The sequence below is a fragment of the Salvelinus namaycush genome, chromosome 3, assembly GCF_016432855.1.
Source record: "Salvelinus namaycush isolate Seneca chromosome 3, SaNama_1.0, whole genome shotgun sequence".
Classification (NCBI taxonomy): domain Eukaryota; kingdom Metazoa; phylum Chordata; class Actinopteri; order Salmoniformes; family Salmonidae; genus Salvelinus; species Salvelinus namaycush.
Genome location: NC_052309.1, coordinates 73510618 through 73527952, shown reverse-complemented (window position 1 = coordinate 73527952; position 17335 = coordinate 73510618). Strand labels below are relative to the sequence as shown.

The following is a 17335-nucleotide window of genomic DNA, read 5'->3' as shown; positions in this document are numbered from 1 at the left end:
AGAGAAACCAGGCTCTGAGGGGTGGCCAGTCCTCTTCTGGCTATGCCAGTTGGAGACTATAAGAGTACATGGCCATTAAGGCCAGATCGTTCTTCAAGTTCAAACGTTCATAGAAGACCAGCAGGGTCAAATAATAATCACAGTGGTTTTAGAGGGTGCAAGAGGTCAGCACTTCTGGAGTTAATGTCAGAATTGAGATATCTGAGAAAGCCATGTAAGTGAGAGGTGCTTTGGAGCAGGGTAATTGGTAAATATTATTTCAAGCCCCAGGGCACAATGGCCAAAAGGAATGGATTTTTTTAGGGGGCATTACAGCCACTCAAGGGCTGCAATGCCTATGGCCGTCGATGCTGCCGGGAAATTCGAGGCATGATGCGGGCATTGCCCGGTGTCGAGGGCAGTGACCCCAGAGTGGGCTGCAGGATGCTGGAGTTACCGCCGCTGGGGTCACCGCCGCTGGGGTCACCATCGTTGGTCTGGTCAACGTCACTGAGGTCACCATCACTGAGTCACTGCTGCTGGGATCCTCATCGCTGATGTCACTTTTGCTGGGCTGGTCACCGTCACTGCAGGGCTCACCATCCCTGGGTACAACATTGCCGGGGGCAGCACTGGCACTTCTCTTCTCCCCCTCTCCTCCGGCGTTGCTGTTAGGACTGGGTAGCTGCTGCATCTCTCTCCTCTCTTACTGGTCCAAACTTTTATTGAAAATAAAATGGAAAACTAAAAATCCAGAAGAGGAATCTGAACAAAAATAGGCCTGGCTGTGCCTCTGCAGCGCAGGGTCTTGTTTTCACAGTTCTAGCTGCCTTTGGGTTGCCATAGCAACAAGTTCAGGGCTTGCACACAGATATAACGATTATAAAAATATTTGGCTTGCAGCACACGGAGAGGGAGGGCAGACCTGAATCCAGCAACTGTATCTAGCTAGCTAACAAGCTAGCTAGCAATGTCACGATCAGTGAGAACACACAAAAACACACAAAAATGTCTGAAAGTCCACAGAAAAGAGGCATGCTGAACAATCCTAAGGGTGGAGTGTTTCAGCATGATATAGTTTAATGGGGTAGGGGGTTGGGGAGTTTTTTTTGGGGGGGGTGGTAGAAGTTTAACGGGGTAGGAAGTTGGGGAGTTTTTTTGGGGGGGGTTGGTAGAAGTTAGTAGGGATTTATTTGTTATTGTTTTTGTATTATTTTTTCATGGTAGTACAGAATTGAGCAGATCATGATTAATCGTACATTCCAGCACAGTAGGTGGCGGCATACACTTAAACGTTTGTTTGCGGACCGCCATGATGTAATAGAAGAAGATGAGCCAACGAAACTGCCTGGAACTACAAGTCCCGTGTGTCTCGCGTCAGCCATGGTCCTCGAAGTGTTTAAACGTCAGAACCGAGCGGGAGACAGCTTGTGGGACAGACAGCGGTGTTCTGGAAACAACTAGTTATACGCAGAAATTTCGATTTTGTAAGCATTGATACACGTTTCATACTACTTCAGAGACATTTTCGCTTGCAAATGTATTCAGGGAAACGTTTGTAAGGTCACACGTGAGGGGAGGTGGCATATTTATCAGATCAAATTGGTCGATGGCCGTACCAGGGCATGCCCTGCTCTTGCTAGCTTGCTAAGCTAGCTAACTAACTATAGCTAGTATGTCATGACTTTGTCAAGTCAGAACAACGTTAAGTAACTTGCTTTGATGGCTGTATTCTTGTGGAACATTTCCAGCTTTATCACACCATTGGAAATGATCAACCATATTCAGCTTTTTCCACCTAGCTAGTTAGCCTCAACTATCCTGGCATGAGATGGTGTGTGCCAACTGTTTATAACTCGTTGGCAGATATGTTTATAGTGTCGTAACTATCTTGCTACTTGGCTAACATTAGTTAGCAAGGGTTTCCACTTCTTCCAGAGGGTAGCACAATGATAGCAAGCTAGCAACATTTACAGACAGAGCAACTTTCCACCCCCTGTGTATATTAGCTCAAGTTAACTAACGTTAGCTAGCTAACTGAATGTTTATAACGTCACTTCAAACTGCATGTGTGTTTGGTAACGCTAGGTCTTTGGCAGGTACTCTACTAGGTGGTAATTGATAATATAGTATGTGTTGCTTAAGTAAGTAGTGCATATTCTTGTTCATAAGTTAGTATGTTCCCCAGGTGTCCTGATGGCGACGGATGCTGTTGCACAGTTGGCCGACTCTCTGGCAAAAACTCAGGTGACTGAGGGAGAGTTGAGTTATAAAGGCCAAGGACGTAAATTCGACAATGCACAATCTGGTAAGAATTCCGACCATTGACTCATTATGCTTATGCTCCTCCAATTGTCATCCAATAGGTTGTTCAAGTACAAGGTGGTGTCCAATGCCAAATGTTTATTTGTTGTATTTTTGTATTTAAAAAAAAAAAAAAAAAAATGTAACCTTTATTTAACCCTCTCTCCCTCAGTACTGTTACTGGAGTGACATGTTTACTGGGCGACTGCGTTCTGAGATCCCTCCAGCCCTGGTGAGACTTATTTAAAAAAAATAATAATAATAATAATAATAAAAAAATACTTACTCCCTTTGATAGATGAAAGATGGTCTGGGATTGTAAACTCAGCCTTCATCTCCCCTATTCAGAACTCCCTGGGTGCAGCCCTGATGACAGCAGGCGCCAGACTGACCGTGCTGGACCTCAGTGACAACGCCTTTGGACCAGACGGGGTGAAGGGCATCGAGAAGTTGCTCAAGAGCACTGCCTGTCACACACTGCAGGAACTGAGGCTCAACAACTGCGGCATGGGCATTGGTGGCGGCAAGGTGGGCAGAATGTCTCCAGTTTGATAGGAGCTGCATTGTGTTATTGAGCAGACTCCACAACATAAAGTTGCCCCCCTCCTAGTTGTAATGTAGTCAGTATAATTTCAGAGAAGATTTAAAGCTAATTTAACTTCTCATATGAAATATATAGCTTGTGTTAAGGTTGAATAGTGCTATCATTTGAGAAGTGATATCATGATTTAATATCTATCGTGACAATCATAACTTTTTCCGAAGTAGTTTTTTCACTGTGCTCTGTATGTGTGGTCTCCTCAGATCTTAGCTGCAGCGTTGACGGAGTGCTATAAGCAGTCCAGTGCACAGGGCACCCCCCTCGGGCTGAAGGTGTTCATCGCAGGCAGAAACCGTCTGGAGAACGATGGGGCCACTGCCCTTGCCCAGGCCTTCCAGGTACAGACACTGGCTCCTGAGCTGAACATATCAGAATTTCTGACAGTCTGGACTTGTAGAGTATATGCAGTTTATCACCACAGTGGTTCACATGGAGCTCTTTAGCATTAGTACTGGCAGCAGCATGGATAAAATCTCCTTGAACACTCCAACGTAATGCCACTGAGTCTATGATTAAACTGTACTGACAGTGACAAGCTATATACTGTCTATATAGCTATCTCTGTCTGATGCTACTGTATGACCTCAGCTGATGGGTAGTCTGGAGGAGGTGCACGTGCCCCAGAATGGGATCAACCACCCTGGGGTGACTGCTCTGGCCACTGCCATGCAACACAACCCCCAGCTCCGGGTCCTCAACCTCAACGACAACACCTTCACCAAGAAAGGAGCTATCGCCATGGCACAGGTAGAGTAGGGGTTTGCCTTGTGTACAAAGGCCGTATGACAATGAAACCCTCATGAAGTTGATGTATGCTCAAATGCACTTGCCATACTATGACTGACACTGCGTGTTTTGTGCCGCCTTCAGGCTCTGAAACATTTGCGCAGTGTCCAGGTGATAAACTTTGGAGACTGCCTGGTGCGTTCTGAGGGGGCTATAGCCATCGCAGAGGCAGTCACCGAGGGGCTTCCCATCCTCAAGGTACAGGGTAGCACTGGTCCCACCCTTGGCTGCAGGAACATCTACTGCACTTGATTGTTAATTAATGTGTGTTCATACACCTGACTCATACCCATATATTTTTTTACCTCTTTGTCAGGAGCTGAATCTGTCATTCGGGGAGATCACAGGAGAAGCTGCACTGCTGGTGGCACAATCAGTCGAGGGCAAAGCCACACTGGAGAAACTGGACCTAAATGGTACATGATGGATACACACTTGACTTACAACACATGAAAACTGGATTGAAAATGTTGCATAGGCTAATAATGTTTTCATGTGGGACTTTGTGTTGTGTGTGTGTGTGTTGGTACTGTCAGGTAACTGCCTGGGGGAGGAGAGCTGTGATGCTCTCAGAGAGGTAATGGATGGCCTGAACATGGGAGACCTGCTGGGATCACTCAGGTACTGGATTGAAATATTAAATGAGTTTATACTTTTAGACTTACCCACACTGGACCTCAACCATCCTGTTTTTTATCACAAGCTGCCATGAGATAATCTTCTTGTGTAATCTTTGTCTACCTGCAGCGACGATGAAGGGGAGCTGGAAGAAGAGGAGGATGATGAAGAAGAGGTGGATGATGAAGAAGAGGAGGAGGATGATGAGGAGGAGGATGACTATGAGGAGGAGGATGATGATGTGGAGGAAGAAGAGGACAGCAGTGTGAATCAGGTTTCCTCCCCTCCGTCAGTGCCCCGACCCCCAGATGCCGCCTCCTTCCTCTGCTTCCCCTCCCCCGACAAGCTGCTCAAACTGGGCACCAAGAGGGCCCTGCTCTTTGAACAGCAGGTTAAGACACCCTGTCATGAATACCTTACACAGCAAACTACTTAGTGGAAACCTGAGGTGACATACATACAGTGTGTCAGTAGGCTGAAACAGGTTGATGGTGACGTGTTTAACCTTTTGTCCTTGTTCTTCTCTTTCCAGGTAGATGTGGCTGATGCTGGTAAGACAGCGGAGGCTTTCCTGAAAATCTCCTCTGTGTACAATGAGGAAGATGAAGAGGTTAAGAGTGCTGTCCTAGACAGTATTGGTAAGGGCCACTTATCTTATTTCTGAGTACTTACTGAAGACATGGGGCCAGATGACCAAGTCCATGGATATGTGACTGTTTCCGTTCATCTGTATGACCGCATGTTAAGTATATGTCCTCTTTGTTATGCAGATGCAATTCTCAGGAAAGCCTTCGCAAGCCCCTCCTTCCAAGGTTACAACTTTGTATCATCGCTGTTAGTAATGCTGGGACTCCTCAAGGTACACGTTCTATGAATTTCTAGAAAAACTCCTGGTTTTCTTCGGCCTTGTATTACTGTAGCCCTCATGTCTCGCCCTCATGTCTCCCCCTGTCTCATTCAGAGTGAGGACAAGGTGAAGCCGGTACATGTGGTGCCTGGACATTTGCAGGCACTGGAGTACGTCGTGCATCAGGACTACTTCCCCCAGGACCACATCGCTGTGCTGGAGGCCTTCATGTCCCGGTAAGGGCATGAGTGATGGGCGGCAGCGTAGCTCTCAGGTACCCTCTCCGACTGCAGATTAACACACCACATTGGCACAAAGTTCCCCAAGGATAATGCCAACATGCTCCAAATTGCACAATGTACCCATGTTCCTATGTTGTCAGGCTGCTGCGTCTAAAAACAGTAAAGATGAAAGGTGAAACTGTCCATCATTGCAACGGTGTGACTGTATATTTGTGACTTTCAGACACGTCCAGGCCCTGGAGTCGTGCAGCAGCGCCAGGAACATCCTCAAGTCCACGCTGGAGCATGTCAGGCCTGAGAACTGAGTCACACCGGACCACACAGACACTCTCACGAACTTATGAACAGAACAATTCCCACCCCCAGACATAAGGGGGCCCTTAGCGCACACAACAAGGACTTAACTGTTGCACTGCACTCTATTTCGCCAACTCAGAAGACTCACAGCTGGAGCCTTGCCCATCATCTTATGGACGTACATTATTTTATGGATGGACCGATTTGAAATATTGCAGACAAACAGTTGGGAGATGAATGGTGTATCCTGCCTCACCTGCAGTGAAAGGACTGAAATGTGATCTTAAACACAGGTTCTCTCCATATTTACCCAATAAGTAATGGTTTTATGTTAAATGGATATAAAATATAAATGTGTGATATGGGCTGCTGTGGAAATGTGATTTTGATTTGAATCAAAAGGGAACTGAATAAATGTGTTGATTTCTTTGTTGCAGCTATTAAACAGACACTATTTGGGTGTCTGTATACTGAATGGCCTGGGAACATTTCAATTCCACAATTTAGCAAGCACTACCCTGAATAAGGATCTAGTCCAACCATGTTTACTTTTTACAGTGGGAAGAAACTATTGATCCAGGTGTAGGTTCTTTCTCCTCCCAAATTCTGAAACCTACACTGAATAAAAATATAAATGCAACATGCAACAATTTCAAAAGATTTTTCTTAGTTACAGTTGTTAAAAGGAAATCAGTCAATTGAAATTCATCAGTCAAATAAATTCATTAGGCCTTAATCTATGGATTTCACATGACTGGGCAGGGGTGCAGCCATGGGTGGGCCTGGGAGGGCATAGGCAGACCCACTTGGGAGCCAAGCACTGCCAATCAGAATGAGTTTTTCTGCACAATAGGGCTTTATTACAGACAGAAATACTCCTCAGCACCCCCCGCCCTTTCTGACGATCTCGCAGGTGAAGAAGCCGGATGTGGACGTCCTGGGCTGGCGTTGTTGTTGAACTCGCTGTCAATTTATAGAGTAATTTATGTACTTAGGAATAACCCTGGCAGGTTTGGCGTTAAAATCATGTTCTAATTTTCTTTTATGTAGGACACGCGCACTGGTTGAATCAATGTTGTTTAACCAACTTGGAATATACTTTGAGTTGACGTCTATGTCAGTGGGACAGTTGGCTACCTTCGACCTCTAATCTGTCAAATGTATTGCCAAAGTGTTCATTTGAGGTTAGGTTTCGCAGGGGCCGAGAGACACGACGAAAGAATTTATCAAAGCAGTGTGTGTGAGACCCCTCACTGTTGCAAGTGCTCAGTCATTCTAGCAATGCAGAAGTCTAGTATGTACGTGAACCCCTTGGCGCTCATATTCCCGGTGCGCGCAGCTCCTACAGTGGAAAAATTATATACAGACCTACACGTTTCCTTGAGTAGGAAACTTTATAAAGCTATTTGGGAAGGCTACATCCTAAAAGCATTGGATGTCAAATTTGACAAATTCAACCATAAAGGTACGTTTATAATCTTAAATGTACAATAGGAACATTCTAAAAAGTTACAATATTTATCAAATAGCAAATGTTATGGAATGCTGCTGAATAACAACCAGATACGTATTTTTAGATTCAATAACTAAACTTTTAAGTCTTAAAATATGCGTTAAATAAATACTTACAATCCTCCTGGCATTGGAAAAGTGATTTTATGAGTCCCGAGGGAATGCCTATAGGTGCGTAAAGGTTTCCAAGTTGGAGACGGGATTCTCCATGTCTTTGAATATTTTTGTTCCAATGTCGCTATAAGAAGTTGTCTAATGTACTATTTTCACTGTATTTACAATATGTATTCAAAGTTGTGAGACTAAAAAATTGGGAGAGAATTTGTCTTTTGAGAGGCGTTCGTTAGGCCTACAGTCAAATCCCGTTTGTGTTTGATGTCTTTTAACCAAAACCCCCACAGATGTGTTCCTTTGCGGATTGCCTCTCTAGGTGGCTAGTTGCGGTTTTGATGCTCTTGGTCATACTTTTACCAGCTCGGGAAAGTGCCCAAGGTTCTGCATCTGCGACAACTCCAAACTCACCATGGCCTGTATCGGCAAGAATCTGACTTAGGTTCCCCCCATCATAGATGAGGTGAGATGCCAATGAATCAAAATTATCAATGATAATGATAATGTTTTACAAGTTATTTCATATGGTTTAAACCTTAATTTATGGCATGCATGCAGTGCTGTAATTTTGCTATTCATCCACCCACGCATTTTCTTTTTTCCTTTTCCATATTTAAACCTCCCCTACGTTTTCTATTTCTCATTCCTAATTCCTTTCCATCAAATTACAGTGAAACTGGACCTGAGTAAAAACGACATCCAGGTGCTGCCGACCCATGCGTTTCTGCAAATCCCACACCTCACCCTGCAGCAGTATAACATCAGGGCGGTATGTGAAGGGGCCTTCCGCACCCTGGGCCGCCTGGTCTCCCTCAACCTGGCCAACAACAACATCGAGATCCTTTACCAGGTGAGGTAGCGGCTGGCACAGTCACCGGGGACATCGGGTAAACAAGTAAATGTCTGTTTTGGTGAGTGAAGCACCAGATCAGATTGATGTAGAATCTTCTAGTAACATTGATACCTACATGGTACCTTTCAGGTGCAAGTTATGTTGTACACATAGCTGTCACTTCTTGCACAAAGGCCATACTCCCATCCACCAACTTTTCTTAGCTGTTTAATGTTACAAGCATCATGCCTGTTCCCTAACTCTCCCTCTCTCCCCATCCAACAGGAGTCTTTTGACTGCCTGTCATCCCTTAAGCAGCTGATGTTGGACCATAACCGTGTTGAGGAGATCCAGCCAGGGGCCTTCACTCCGCTAGGCTTCCTCAACATGCTGTCCCTCACACATAACCAGTTGGTGTACATCCCCAACATGGCCTTCCAGGGCCTGCACAACATCAAGTGGCTGTGTCTCAGTCGCAACTCCCTCAACAACCTGGCCATGGAGGCCTTCGCTGGCCTCTTCACCGTCACACGCCTCAGCCTCGACCACAATGAGCTGCATTTCTTCCCCACACAGACTATGACCCGGTGTGAAACTGTGCAGATGTTTGACACTATTGTGCAATGGTTCCCTGGTGCAATAGTATTTAAGCTTGATGACACTTGACCTGTTTATGTTCTGTCCATTTTCTTTCCTTTATTTAAGACTGGCTCAAGTCACCCGCCTGGACCTGAGCTACAACCCCATGACCTACCTGTGTGAGGATACTGTCTCCATGCCAAAGCTCACCCACCTCTACCTGGACCACATGTCCCTCCAGGACCTCTGACACAGCCATGTCCCAGGCCCCCCCTCCTCTCCCACCTGGACCTCAGCCACAACCAGCTGCGCTACCTGGAGCCCCTCTCTGGCCCCATGGAGCTAGCCCGCCTCAACCTAACAGGAAACCCCATCCACTGTAATTGCTACCTGAGGCCCCTGAAGGAGTGGACCAAGAAAGGGAAGATGAAGTTGATGGGGGTCTGCGCAGGTCCCCCTCACCTCTCTGACGAGCCCCTGGAGGCAGTGGGGCCTATGGAGCTGCGCTGCCGGAGCAGGGAGGACATGGTAAAGGAGGAGTTTGAAGAGCAGGGAGCGTGCACTGCCCACAGCCAAGCCTAAAAAGAAGAGCAAGTGTCCGGATAACTGTGTCTGCGATGTGAGTTGTTGCTGTTGTTAATACTGAGATGGTGTATGGGTGCTGAGGGATGATGCAATGTTGTGCCACAAATTATGTTCAAACTTGCTGCCATGACAGCACACTTGCCATCATACTCAGAGAGAAATTGGACTGATAATTCAGTCATCCATATAAAAACTGCTCTCCAATTCTTGTTTGAAAATGTCCCTATGAACCCATCTACCTCTCTCTGTCCCCTGCTTAGGTGAAGGCTCAGCACGCCACATGTGAGAACCGTGGTCACACCAAAGTTCCCTACGGCTTCCCCTCTAATACCCAGCTCCTGGACCTTCGCAGCAACCATTTCCATTACGTCCCTAGCAACAGTTTCCCTGGTACAGACCAGGTGGTCTCTCTGCATCTGGAGCACTGCAAGGTCCGTGAGATACAAGGCGGTGCCTTCCGGGGAATGAAGGGCCTGGTCTACCTCTACCTGTCTGACAATGACCTCACCTCCCTGGGCTCAGACTTTCACTGGGGCCCCTGAACTCACCTACCTTCACCTGGAAGGGAACCAGCTGGCCATGTTCCCTGGAGCTGCCCTGGCCCCCCTGCCCAGCCTGCTTGTGCTCCACCTGGGAACACTGTTGGTAAGCTGCAGCGGGCAGGCCAGCTCTCCTCAGTCCAAGCTGAGAGGACTCTACCTGACCAATAGCACCATAGCCACTATAGCCCCCGGCGCTCTCAAGTCCGCCCACCTAAATACTCTTCATCTGGGGTCCAATCAGCTTGCTGAGGTGCCTACCGACGGGCTGTCCAAGGCCTCCAGTTTGATCGAGCTCTACCTCTCCAGAAATTCCATTTGCTGGGTCGGACCAAAGGCGTTCCTTCCTGTGTCTAAGAGCCTAAGGCAGCTGTATATGGATGACATGGGTCTGGAGAAGGTAAGAGAGATAAAGAGATGTATTTTGCCAGGTTTGTGTTGATAAATTCTCTATCTGCAGAATTGGGGTCAATAGAATCTCAAGTTATCAATGAAAAACTGCCCATTAATTTCTATGAAGAATCCACTTTCTGAGTGGTTACTTCTATTCTCTTCATAGATGTCCAGAGACTCCCTGGTGGGGCTGGGCTCTGGGCTGACCACTCTGTCTCTGGGGGGGAACCAGCTGGAGGAGCTGCCTGACCTGAGCCCACTCACTGGGCTGGAGGTCATCAACCTGGCCCACAACCCCCTGCTATGTGATTGCACCCTGCTGCCACTCCGCAGGTCAATAGTCCACTGCTTTGTGAATGACCAGTTTGTGTATGCTGCTGTGCAAGGGAGTCATGCACATGCATGCACATAAATTAAATCAACATTTCATTTGTCACATGCTTCGTAAACAACAGGTGTAGATTAACAGTGAAATCCTTACTTACGGGTCCTTCTCCAACATTGCAGAGTTAAGTTAAAAAAATATTTTTAAATAGAAATAGTGACACAAAGAAAAATACACAGTGACTAACAAATAACAATGAAGAGTAAAAGTAACATGGTTATATACAGGGAGAACCACTACCGAGTCGATGTGCAGTGGTACGAGGTAATTGAGGTAGCAATGTACATATAGGTGGGGGTAGCAGCAGCAGCGTGTGGTCATTTTGTAATTTTTATTAGGATCCCCATTAGCTAACGCTGTAGTGCTAGCTAATCTTCCTGGGGTCCAAATGTGAGAGTGAGTGTGTGTGTGGCGTCAGTACGCATGTGTGCGCGTGTTATGTGCGTGTTGCAATGTCAGTAACTATGTGTGAGTGTGTAGGTAGAGTACAATGTGTGTCCATAGAGTCAGTGCAAGAGTTGGTGCAAAAAAGGGTAAATGCAGGTAGTCTGTGTAGCGATTTGATTAGCTATTTAGCAGTCTTGTTTAGCAGTCTTATGGCTTGGGTTGTCAGCCGGTTATTGTCAAGCAAAAGACTGTCGCTCTCACTGTAATTTACCATTAATTAACATAAACATGTTTAGCATCTCCAGGCCTCCATGCATGCCTTTGGAACATCTACATTTTAAAATGTCTGAAATTTAAAAAAAATGTGGTGCCTTGCAGTCGGATTCCAAGCAGTTGCATTAGTAAGCGATGATGCAGCCAGTCAAGATGCTCTCAATGGTGCAGCTTTAGAACTTTATGAGGATCTGAGGGCCCATGCCAAATCTTTTCATCCTCCTGAGGGGAAAGAAGCATGGTCGTCCCTTCGTCACAACTGTGTTGGTGTGAGTGGACCATGTTAATTCCTTAGTGACGTGGACACCGAAGAACTTGAAGCTCTCAACCCACTCCACTACAGCCCGGTCAACGTGGATGGGGGTGTGGTCGGCCCTCCTTTTCTTGTAGTCCACAACCAACTCCTTTGTCTTGCTCACATTGAGGGAGAGGTTGTTGTCCTGACACCACACTGACAGGTCTCTGACCTCCTCCATATAGGCTGTCTCATCGTCGTCGGTGATCAGGCCAACCACCGTCGTGTCGTCAGCAAACTTAATGATGGTATTGGAGTCGTGCGCAGCCACGCAGTCGTGGGTGAACAGGGAGTACAGGAGGGGACTAAGCACTCAACCCTGAGGAGCCCCTGTGTTGAGGGTCAGTGTGTCAGATGTGTTGTTGCCTATCCTCACCACCTGGGGTCGACCCATCAGGTATCCAGTTGCAGAGGGAGGTGTTCAGTCCCAGGGTCCTGAGCTTAGTGATGAGCTTGGAGGGCACTATGGTGTTGAACGTTGAGCTGTAGTCGATCAACAGCATTTTCACATAGGTGTTCCTCTTGTCCAGGTGGGAGATGGAAGTGTGGCGTGCAATAGAGATTGTGTCATCTGTTGGGGCAGTATGCAAATTAGAGTTGGTCCAGTGTGTCTGGGATGATGGTGTTGATGTGAACCATGACCAGCTTTTCAAAGCAAGAGTGCTACGGGGCGATAGTAATTTAGACAGGTTACCTTGGCGTTCTTGGGCATAGGGACTATAGTTGTCTGCTTGAAACATGTAGGTATTACAGACTGGGTCAGGGAGAGGTACACACAAATGATTTAACTCTGCTAACCCTCAGGCTCTAACTACTTTGCGTCCCCGCTCTTTGCTCAGGTGGATGGAGAATGTCTGAAGATTCTCTGAAGATGACAGCCACCTGTGGTCACCCTCCTGAGTTCCGGGGCCAAAGTGTGAGGGATGTCCATGTCTTTAAGAGCTGTCCAGGGGAGAGTGCTTCTCCTGGCAAGACCCTCAAAGGATTCAAGGACACAAAATCAATCGAACCCAAACCCACTCTCCTCAAGGTGACCATGGCAATTGCCAAGCCAGGAAAGGCTAAACCCATGCCAACCAAGCCCAAAGCCAAGCCTCTGAAGAACCCTAAGGCACCAGCATCACAAAAAAACAAGAAGACTGTAATAAAAAGTAGGAAATCAGTGATGTAAATGGCTATAAGTCTACTGCTTGGACAGAACTCTATATGCACCAAACGGACAAGTGCTATTTCATCTCACCTCACTGAATGTAATTTGAGCATGCAGAAATGTGTTTTACATTTTTTATTTGTGAGTCTTGAAGTTCATTTTCTGATTTGATTTTCAGTCTATTTTAGTACTTGGATGCCGGGATGCAAGAGACCCAAAGCCCTATTTGCAGTACCATATATTTCCACCAAGTGTCACATGATGCTATTAGATTTTTCTGCTCTAGTTCGACCAACTTTTCTATTACACATACAATGTTATGTTTCATATATATTTCATATATATCTGTTGTGCAAATGAAGAACAAGGCTGAATATATATATATGTGTAAGGTTGCTGCATTTTCAGCTGTTACATACCGCTTAGATGCATGTAAATCAATGCACATTGGCTTCTTGCTCATTAAATCTCCTACAACACTAAATCAGTGTCTAACAGTTTTGTTTGATTTTCATGTTCCTGACAGAGGTGTGCAAGGATTGGACCATTGCATGCTTTATCTGATCCTCTACATAACAATTCTGGGTAAGTATGCCATCAAAGTATTTTATGTAATGTGGCTCCATGCAATACATGTATGTGCCAGTCAGTGGTACTGTCTTGTGGTAAAGGTATCATCACATCCCAGGTGCAATCTCATTAGTTCTTGGAATCTTGTGTGCAGTTGCCTCTTTGTCCATTTTTACAGTCTATGGCTGTTGCAGTTTGTTGCGTTTTACATTTAGACTGTAAAATATAATCTGGCACTATCTCTATTTGCAGAGCCCATCGACTGCCACCAGGTGCCAGAACAGGCCTATGGTGTAAGGGTTAGCACTCTGGACTCCAGCCCTCTGAATCCAGCGATCTGATTCAAATCTCGGTAGAACCTGACTTTTTACCTTCTCTGCTCTTTTGCTGATACTCATCTTCTCAGAGAGTGGGCCTGCATGGACAGAACCTTGGCCACTGTTAACAGATACTTTTGACAAGATGGGAAACTCCATTGGAATTGTATGCTGCGTTCAAAACAACTGGGAAAATCGTTTTGAACAGTCATCTAATTTGGAATTCCAAGTCGGTATCTTTCTAGAACCAGGCTGTATCACATCCCATAGGGCGGCGCACAATTGGCCCAGCGTCGTCCGGGTTTGGCCGGAGTAGGATGTCATTGTAAATAAGAATTTGTTCTTAACTGACTTGCCTAGTTAAATAAATAAAAATAAATAAAAAATAACTCTGACTTTCTTACCTGAAAATCACTGTCATGATTTTACCTAGTTTTTTTCTGAGTTCCTAGTTGTCTTGAAAGCACCACTATTAATGCCCATTGTGTACTTTGCCCATGCGTCGTCCGTAGTTACCACAGCCACGAAGTCCTCCTATAGGGAGGAGGTCAGAGACCTGGCCATGTGGTGCCAGGACAACAACCTCTCCCTCAAGTGATCAAGACTAAGTGGATGATGGTGGACTACAGGAAAAGGAGGACCGAGCATGCCCCAGTTCTCAATCGACAAGGCTGCAGTGTAGCAGGTTGAGAGCTACAAGTTCCTTAGTGTCCACGTCACCAACAAACTAAGACAGTCGTGAAGAGGGCACGACAAAGCCTATTTCCCCTCAGGAGCCTGAAATATTTGGTATGGGTCCTCAGATCTCAAAAGGTTCTACAGCCGCACCACCGAGAGCATCCTGACTGGTTGCATCACTGCCTGGTATGGCAACTGCTTGGCCTCCGACTGCAAGGCACTACAGAGTGTAGTGCGTACGGGCCCAGTACATCACCATGGCCAAGCTTCGTGCCATCCAGGATCTCTATACCAGGTGGTATCAGAGGAAGCCCTAAAAATTGTCAAAGACTCCAGCCAGCCTAGTCATGGACTATTCTCTCTGCTAACGCATGGCAAGCGTTACCAGAGCGCCAAGTCTAGGTCCAAAAGACTTCTTAACAGCTTCTACCCCAAAGCCATAATACTCCTGAACAGCTAGTCAAAGGGCTACCCAGACCCCTCTTTTACGCTGCTGCTACTCTGTTTATTATCTATGCATAGTCACTTTAACTCTACCTACATGTACATATTACCTCAATTACTCAATTACTTCAAAACCGGTGCCCCTGCACATTGACTCTGTACCGGTACCCCCTGTATATAGCCTCGCTATTGTTATTTTACTGCTGCTGTTTAATTATTTGTTCATTTTTTTCCTTAACTTCTTAAAACATTGTTGGTTAATCAGAATACATTGTAAGTAAGCATTTCACTGTAAGGTCTACACCTGTTGAATTCAGCGCATGTGACAAATAACATTTGATTTGATTTTAAACCCCACCTATTTCTAAAATGTATCTTCTTGAAGGTGCAATAAGAAAATAAATCGCCCCGCAATTTCTTGGTTCCTAAAATTAAAATATTGTATTTTCAGCTGTTTGAAGCTGGTGTACAAAAGTAAAAGACACAAAAACAAAACTTAAGAACGGGAAGCATAGAAATAACACAAATAGAACAGATCTACTCAAGATAGACAACAGCTTGTCGTTTCCAATAGGAGCAAATTAATCATAGAGGGCAGAACAAGCAACATGATGGGCAACGCCAAGAACGAGCTAGTGAGATCCTATTAACATATCTTAGCATGTATGTGGATATTTCCGTTAGGGAACGCCTACTCTGAAGTGCGTGTGTGCAATATCTCAAATCGCCCCTGCACTCCTTCTGAAGAACACAAATTTGTTTAAACTTTGGCAAAGAGTAAAGTCTACAAAACTTAGTCCACTCTGTTTGTAACATATTCTAGTTTTGGAAACAAAACTGTCAACTGTTAATCTATGAGAAAATTATAAGAATGTCGGCCAAAATCCATCTCGCACCATCTTCTCCCCCTGCCGGCCACTAGGCTTCCTCTCATCATCATATTTGCTAGTGAGTGGAAATGCCAACCGGTTGCTTCACATTTGTACATCTTGTGAAATATCTGACTCATTGTCCTATTTGATGATTTGCAGCTTTTTAGACTTGCTTTCAAATGAGAATTACAGTTCTGCATTTCACTCTTAATTTGGTCATCACCCAAAATCTGGCCATCATCCACACTGCTAACATTATGCCTAATCTTGAATTGAGACCGAAAAACTATTTTTTGTTTTCATGACTTTTAACGATATAGTCAATTATAACATTGTGGCTGTACTATCTAGTGGAAATGTCGTCACTGGGTTGCATGGTGCATTCTGGGTGAATTCTTGGACAAGGAGAGCTCTCCTTCAAGAAGTGAATAGACCCTTATTGGGCGATAGCTAAAAAAACAGCATGAATTTCGTCAACAAGTACAACATTACAAATATTTTCCGAGATGTGAGAATTCACTTGTTCTCTGTAATATCATATAGCTTTGGAATCGTGACATTATGTACTTCCGAGGAAAATAGGCAGGTTTCTCAACTCTTGGTGATTTTAAGACAACTGAAAACTCTGGGAAAAAACCTTGGTCAAATCATGACGTCAGTGATTTCCAGGTCGTACCGATGGCCGTGCGGCATAGGCAAGATGCAGTAGATGGTATAGAATATAGTATATACATATGAGATGAGTAATGTAGGATATGTAAACATTATTAAAGTGTCGTTACTTAAAGGGACTAGTGATACCTTTTATTTAAGTGGTCAGAGATTTGAGTCTGTATGTTGGCAGCAGCCTCTGTTAGTAATGTCTGTTTAACAGTCTGATGGCCTTGAGATAAAAGCTGTTTTTCGGTCTCTCGGTCCCAGCTTTGATGCACCTGTACTGACCTCGCCTTCTTGGATGATAGCGGGGTGAACAGGCAGTGGCTCGGGTGGTTGTTGTCCTTGATGATCTTTTTGGCCTTCCTGTGACATTGGGTGCTGTAGGTGTCCTGGAGGGCAGGTAGTTTGCCCCCGGTGATGCGATGTGCACAACCCTCTGGAGTGCCTTGCGGTTGAGGGCGGTGCAATTGCCGTACCAGGCGGTGATACAGCCCGACAGGATGCTCTCGATTGTGCATCTGTAAAAGTTGGTGAGTGTTTTAGATGACAAGCCAAATTTCTTCAGCCTCCTGAGGTTGAAGAGGTGCTGTTGCGCCTTCTTCACCACGCTGTCTGTGTGGGTGGACCATTTCAGTTTGTCCGTAATGTGTACGTCGAGGCACTTAAAACTGTCCACCTTCTCCACTAATCTCCCATCGATGTGGATGGGGGGTGCTCCCTCTGCTGTTTCCTGTAGTCCACAATCATCTCCTTTGTTTTTTTGACGTTGAGTGAGAGGTTATTTTCCTGACACCACACTCCGAGGGCCCTTAACTCCTCCCTGTAAGCCGTCTCGTCATTGTTGGTAATCAGGCCTAACATTGTAGTGTCGTCTGCAAACTTGATGATTGAGTTAGAAGCGTGCATGGCCACGCAGTCATGGGTGAACAGGGAGTACAGGAGAGTGCTGAAAACACACCCTTGTGGGGCCCCAGTGTTGAGGATCAGCGGGGTGGAGAAGTTGTTTCCTACCTTCCAGAGGTGTGGACTCGAGTCACATGACTTGGACTCGAGTCAGACTCGAGCCTTATGACTCGACCTGA

General features: G+C 45.7%; 1 protein-coding gene and 1 pseudogene across 3 annotated transcripts; both read left to right on the top strand.

Moving 5' to 3' along the window:
* Positions 1–1350: 1350 nt before the first annotated feature.
* Positions 1351–6314, top strand: LOC120037670 (ran GTPase-activating protein 1-like). 3 transcript variants are annotated; one of them, XM_038983672.1, is made up of 14 exons: positions 1351–1466; positions 2168–2287; positions 2456–2515; positions 2632–2811; positions 3088–3222; positions 3473–3631; positions 3755–3868; positions 3987–4086; positions 4207–4291; positions 4418–4679; positions 4821–4926; positions 5059–5147; positions 5250–5371; positions 5601–6314. In XM_038983672.1, the coding sequence occupies exons 2-14, from the start codon at positions 2276–2278 to the stop codon at positions 5680–5682; spliced, it is 1506 nt and encodes a 501-aa protein (XP_038839600.1). In that variant the 5' UTR covers positions 1351–1466; positions 2168–2275; the 3' UTR covers positions 5683–6314. The 3 variants fall into 3 exon arrangements, with proteins under 3 accessions (XP_038839600.1, XP_038839611.1, XP_038839607.1); XM_038983683.1 differs by having other exon boundaries at positions 5250–5409; positions 5601–5716; XM_038983679.1 differs by lacking the exon at positions 1351–1466 and adding an exon at positions 1517–1813.
* A 1395-nt stretch (positions 6315–7709) lies between these two features.
* Positions 7710–13192, top strand: LOC120044022 (annotated as a pseudogene).
* Positions 13193–17335: the final 4143 nt, after the last annotated feature.

Coding starts and splice junctions, on each gene's coding strand:
- LOC120037670 (XM_038983672.1), top strand. Junction 3,223..3,472: donor CCCTTGCCCAGGCCTTCCAG/GTACAGACACTG, acceptor GTATGACCTCAG/CTGATGGGTAGTCTGGAGGA. Junction 4,927..5,058: donor TGCTGTCCTAGACAGTATTG/GTAAGGGCCACT, acceptor TTTGTTATGCAG/ATGCAATTCTCAGGAAAGCC.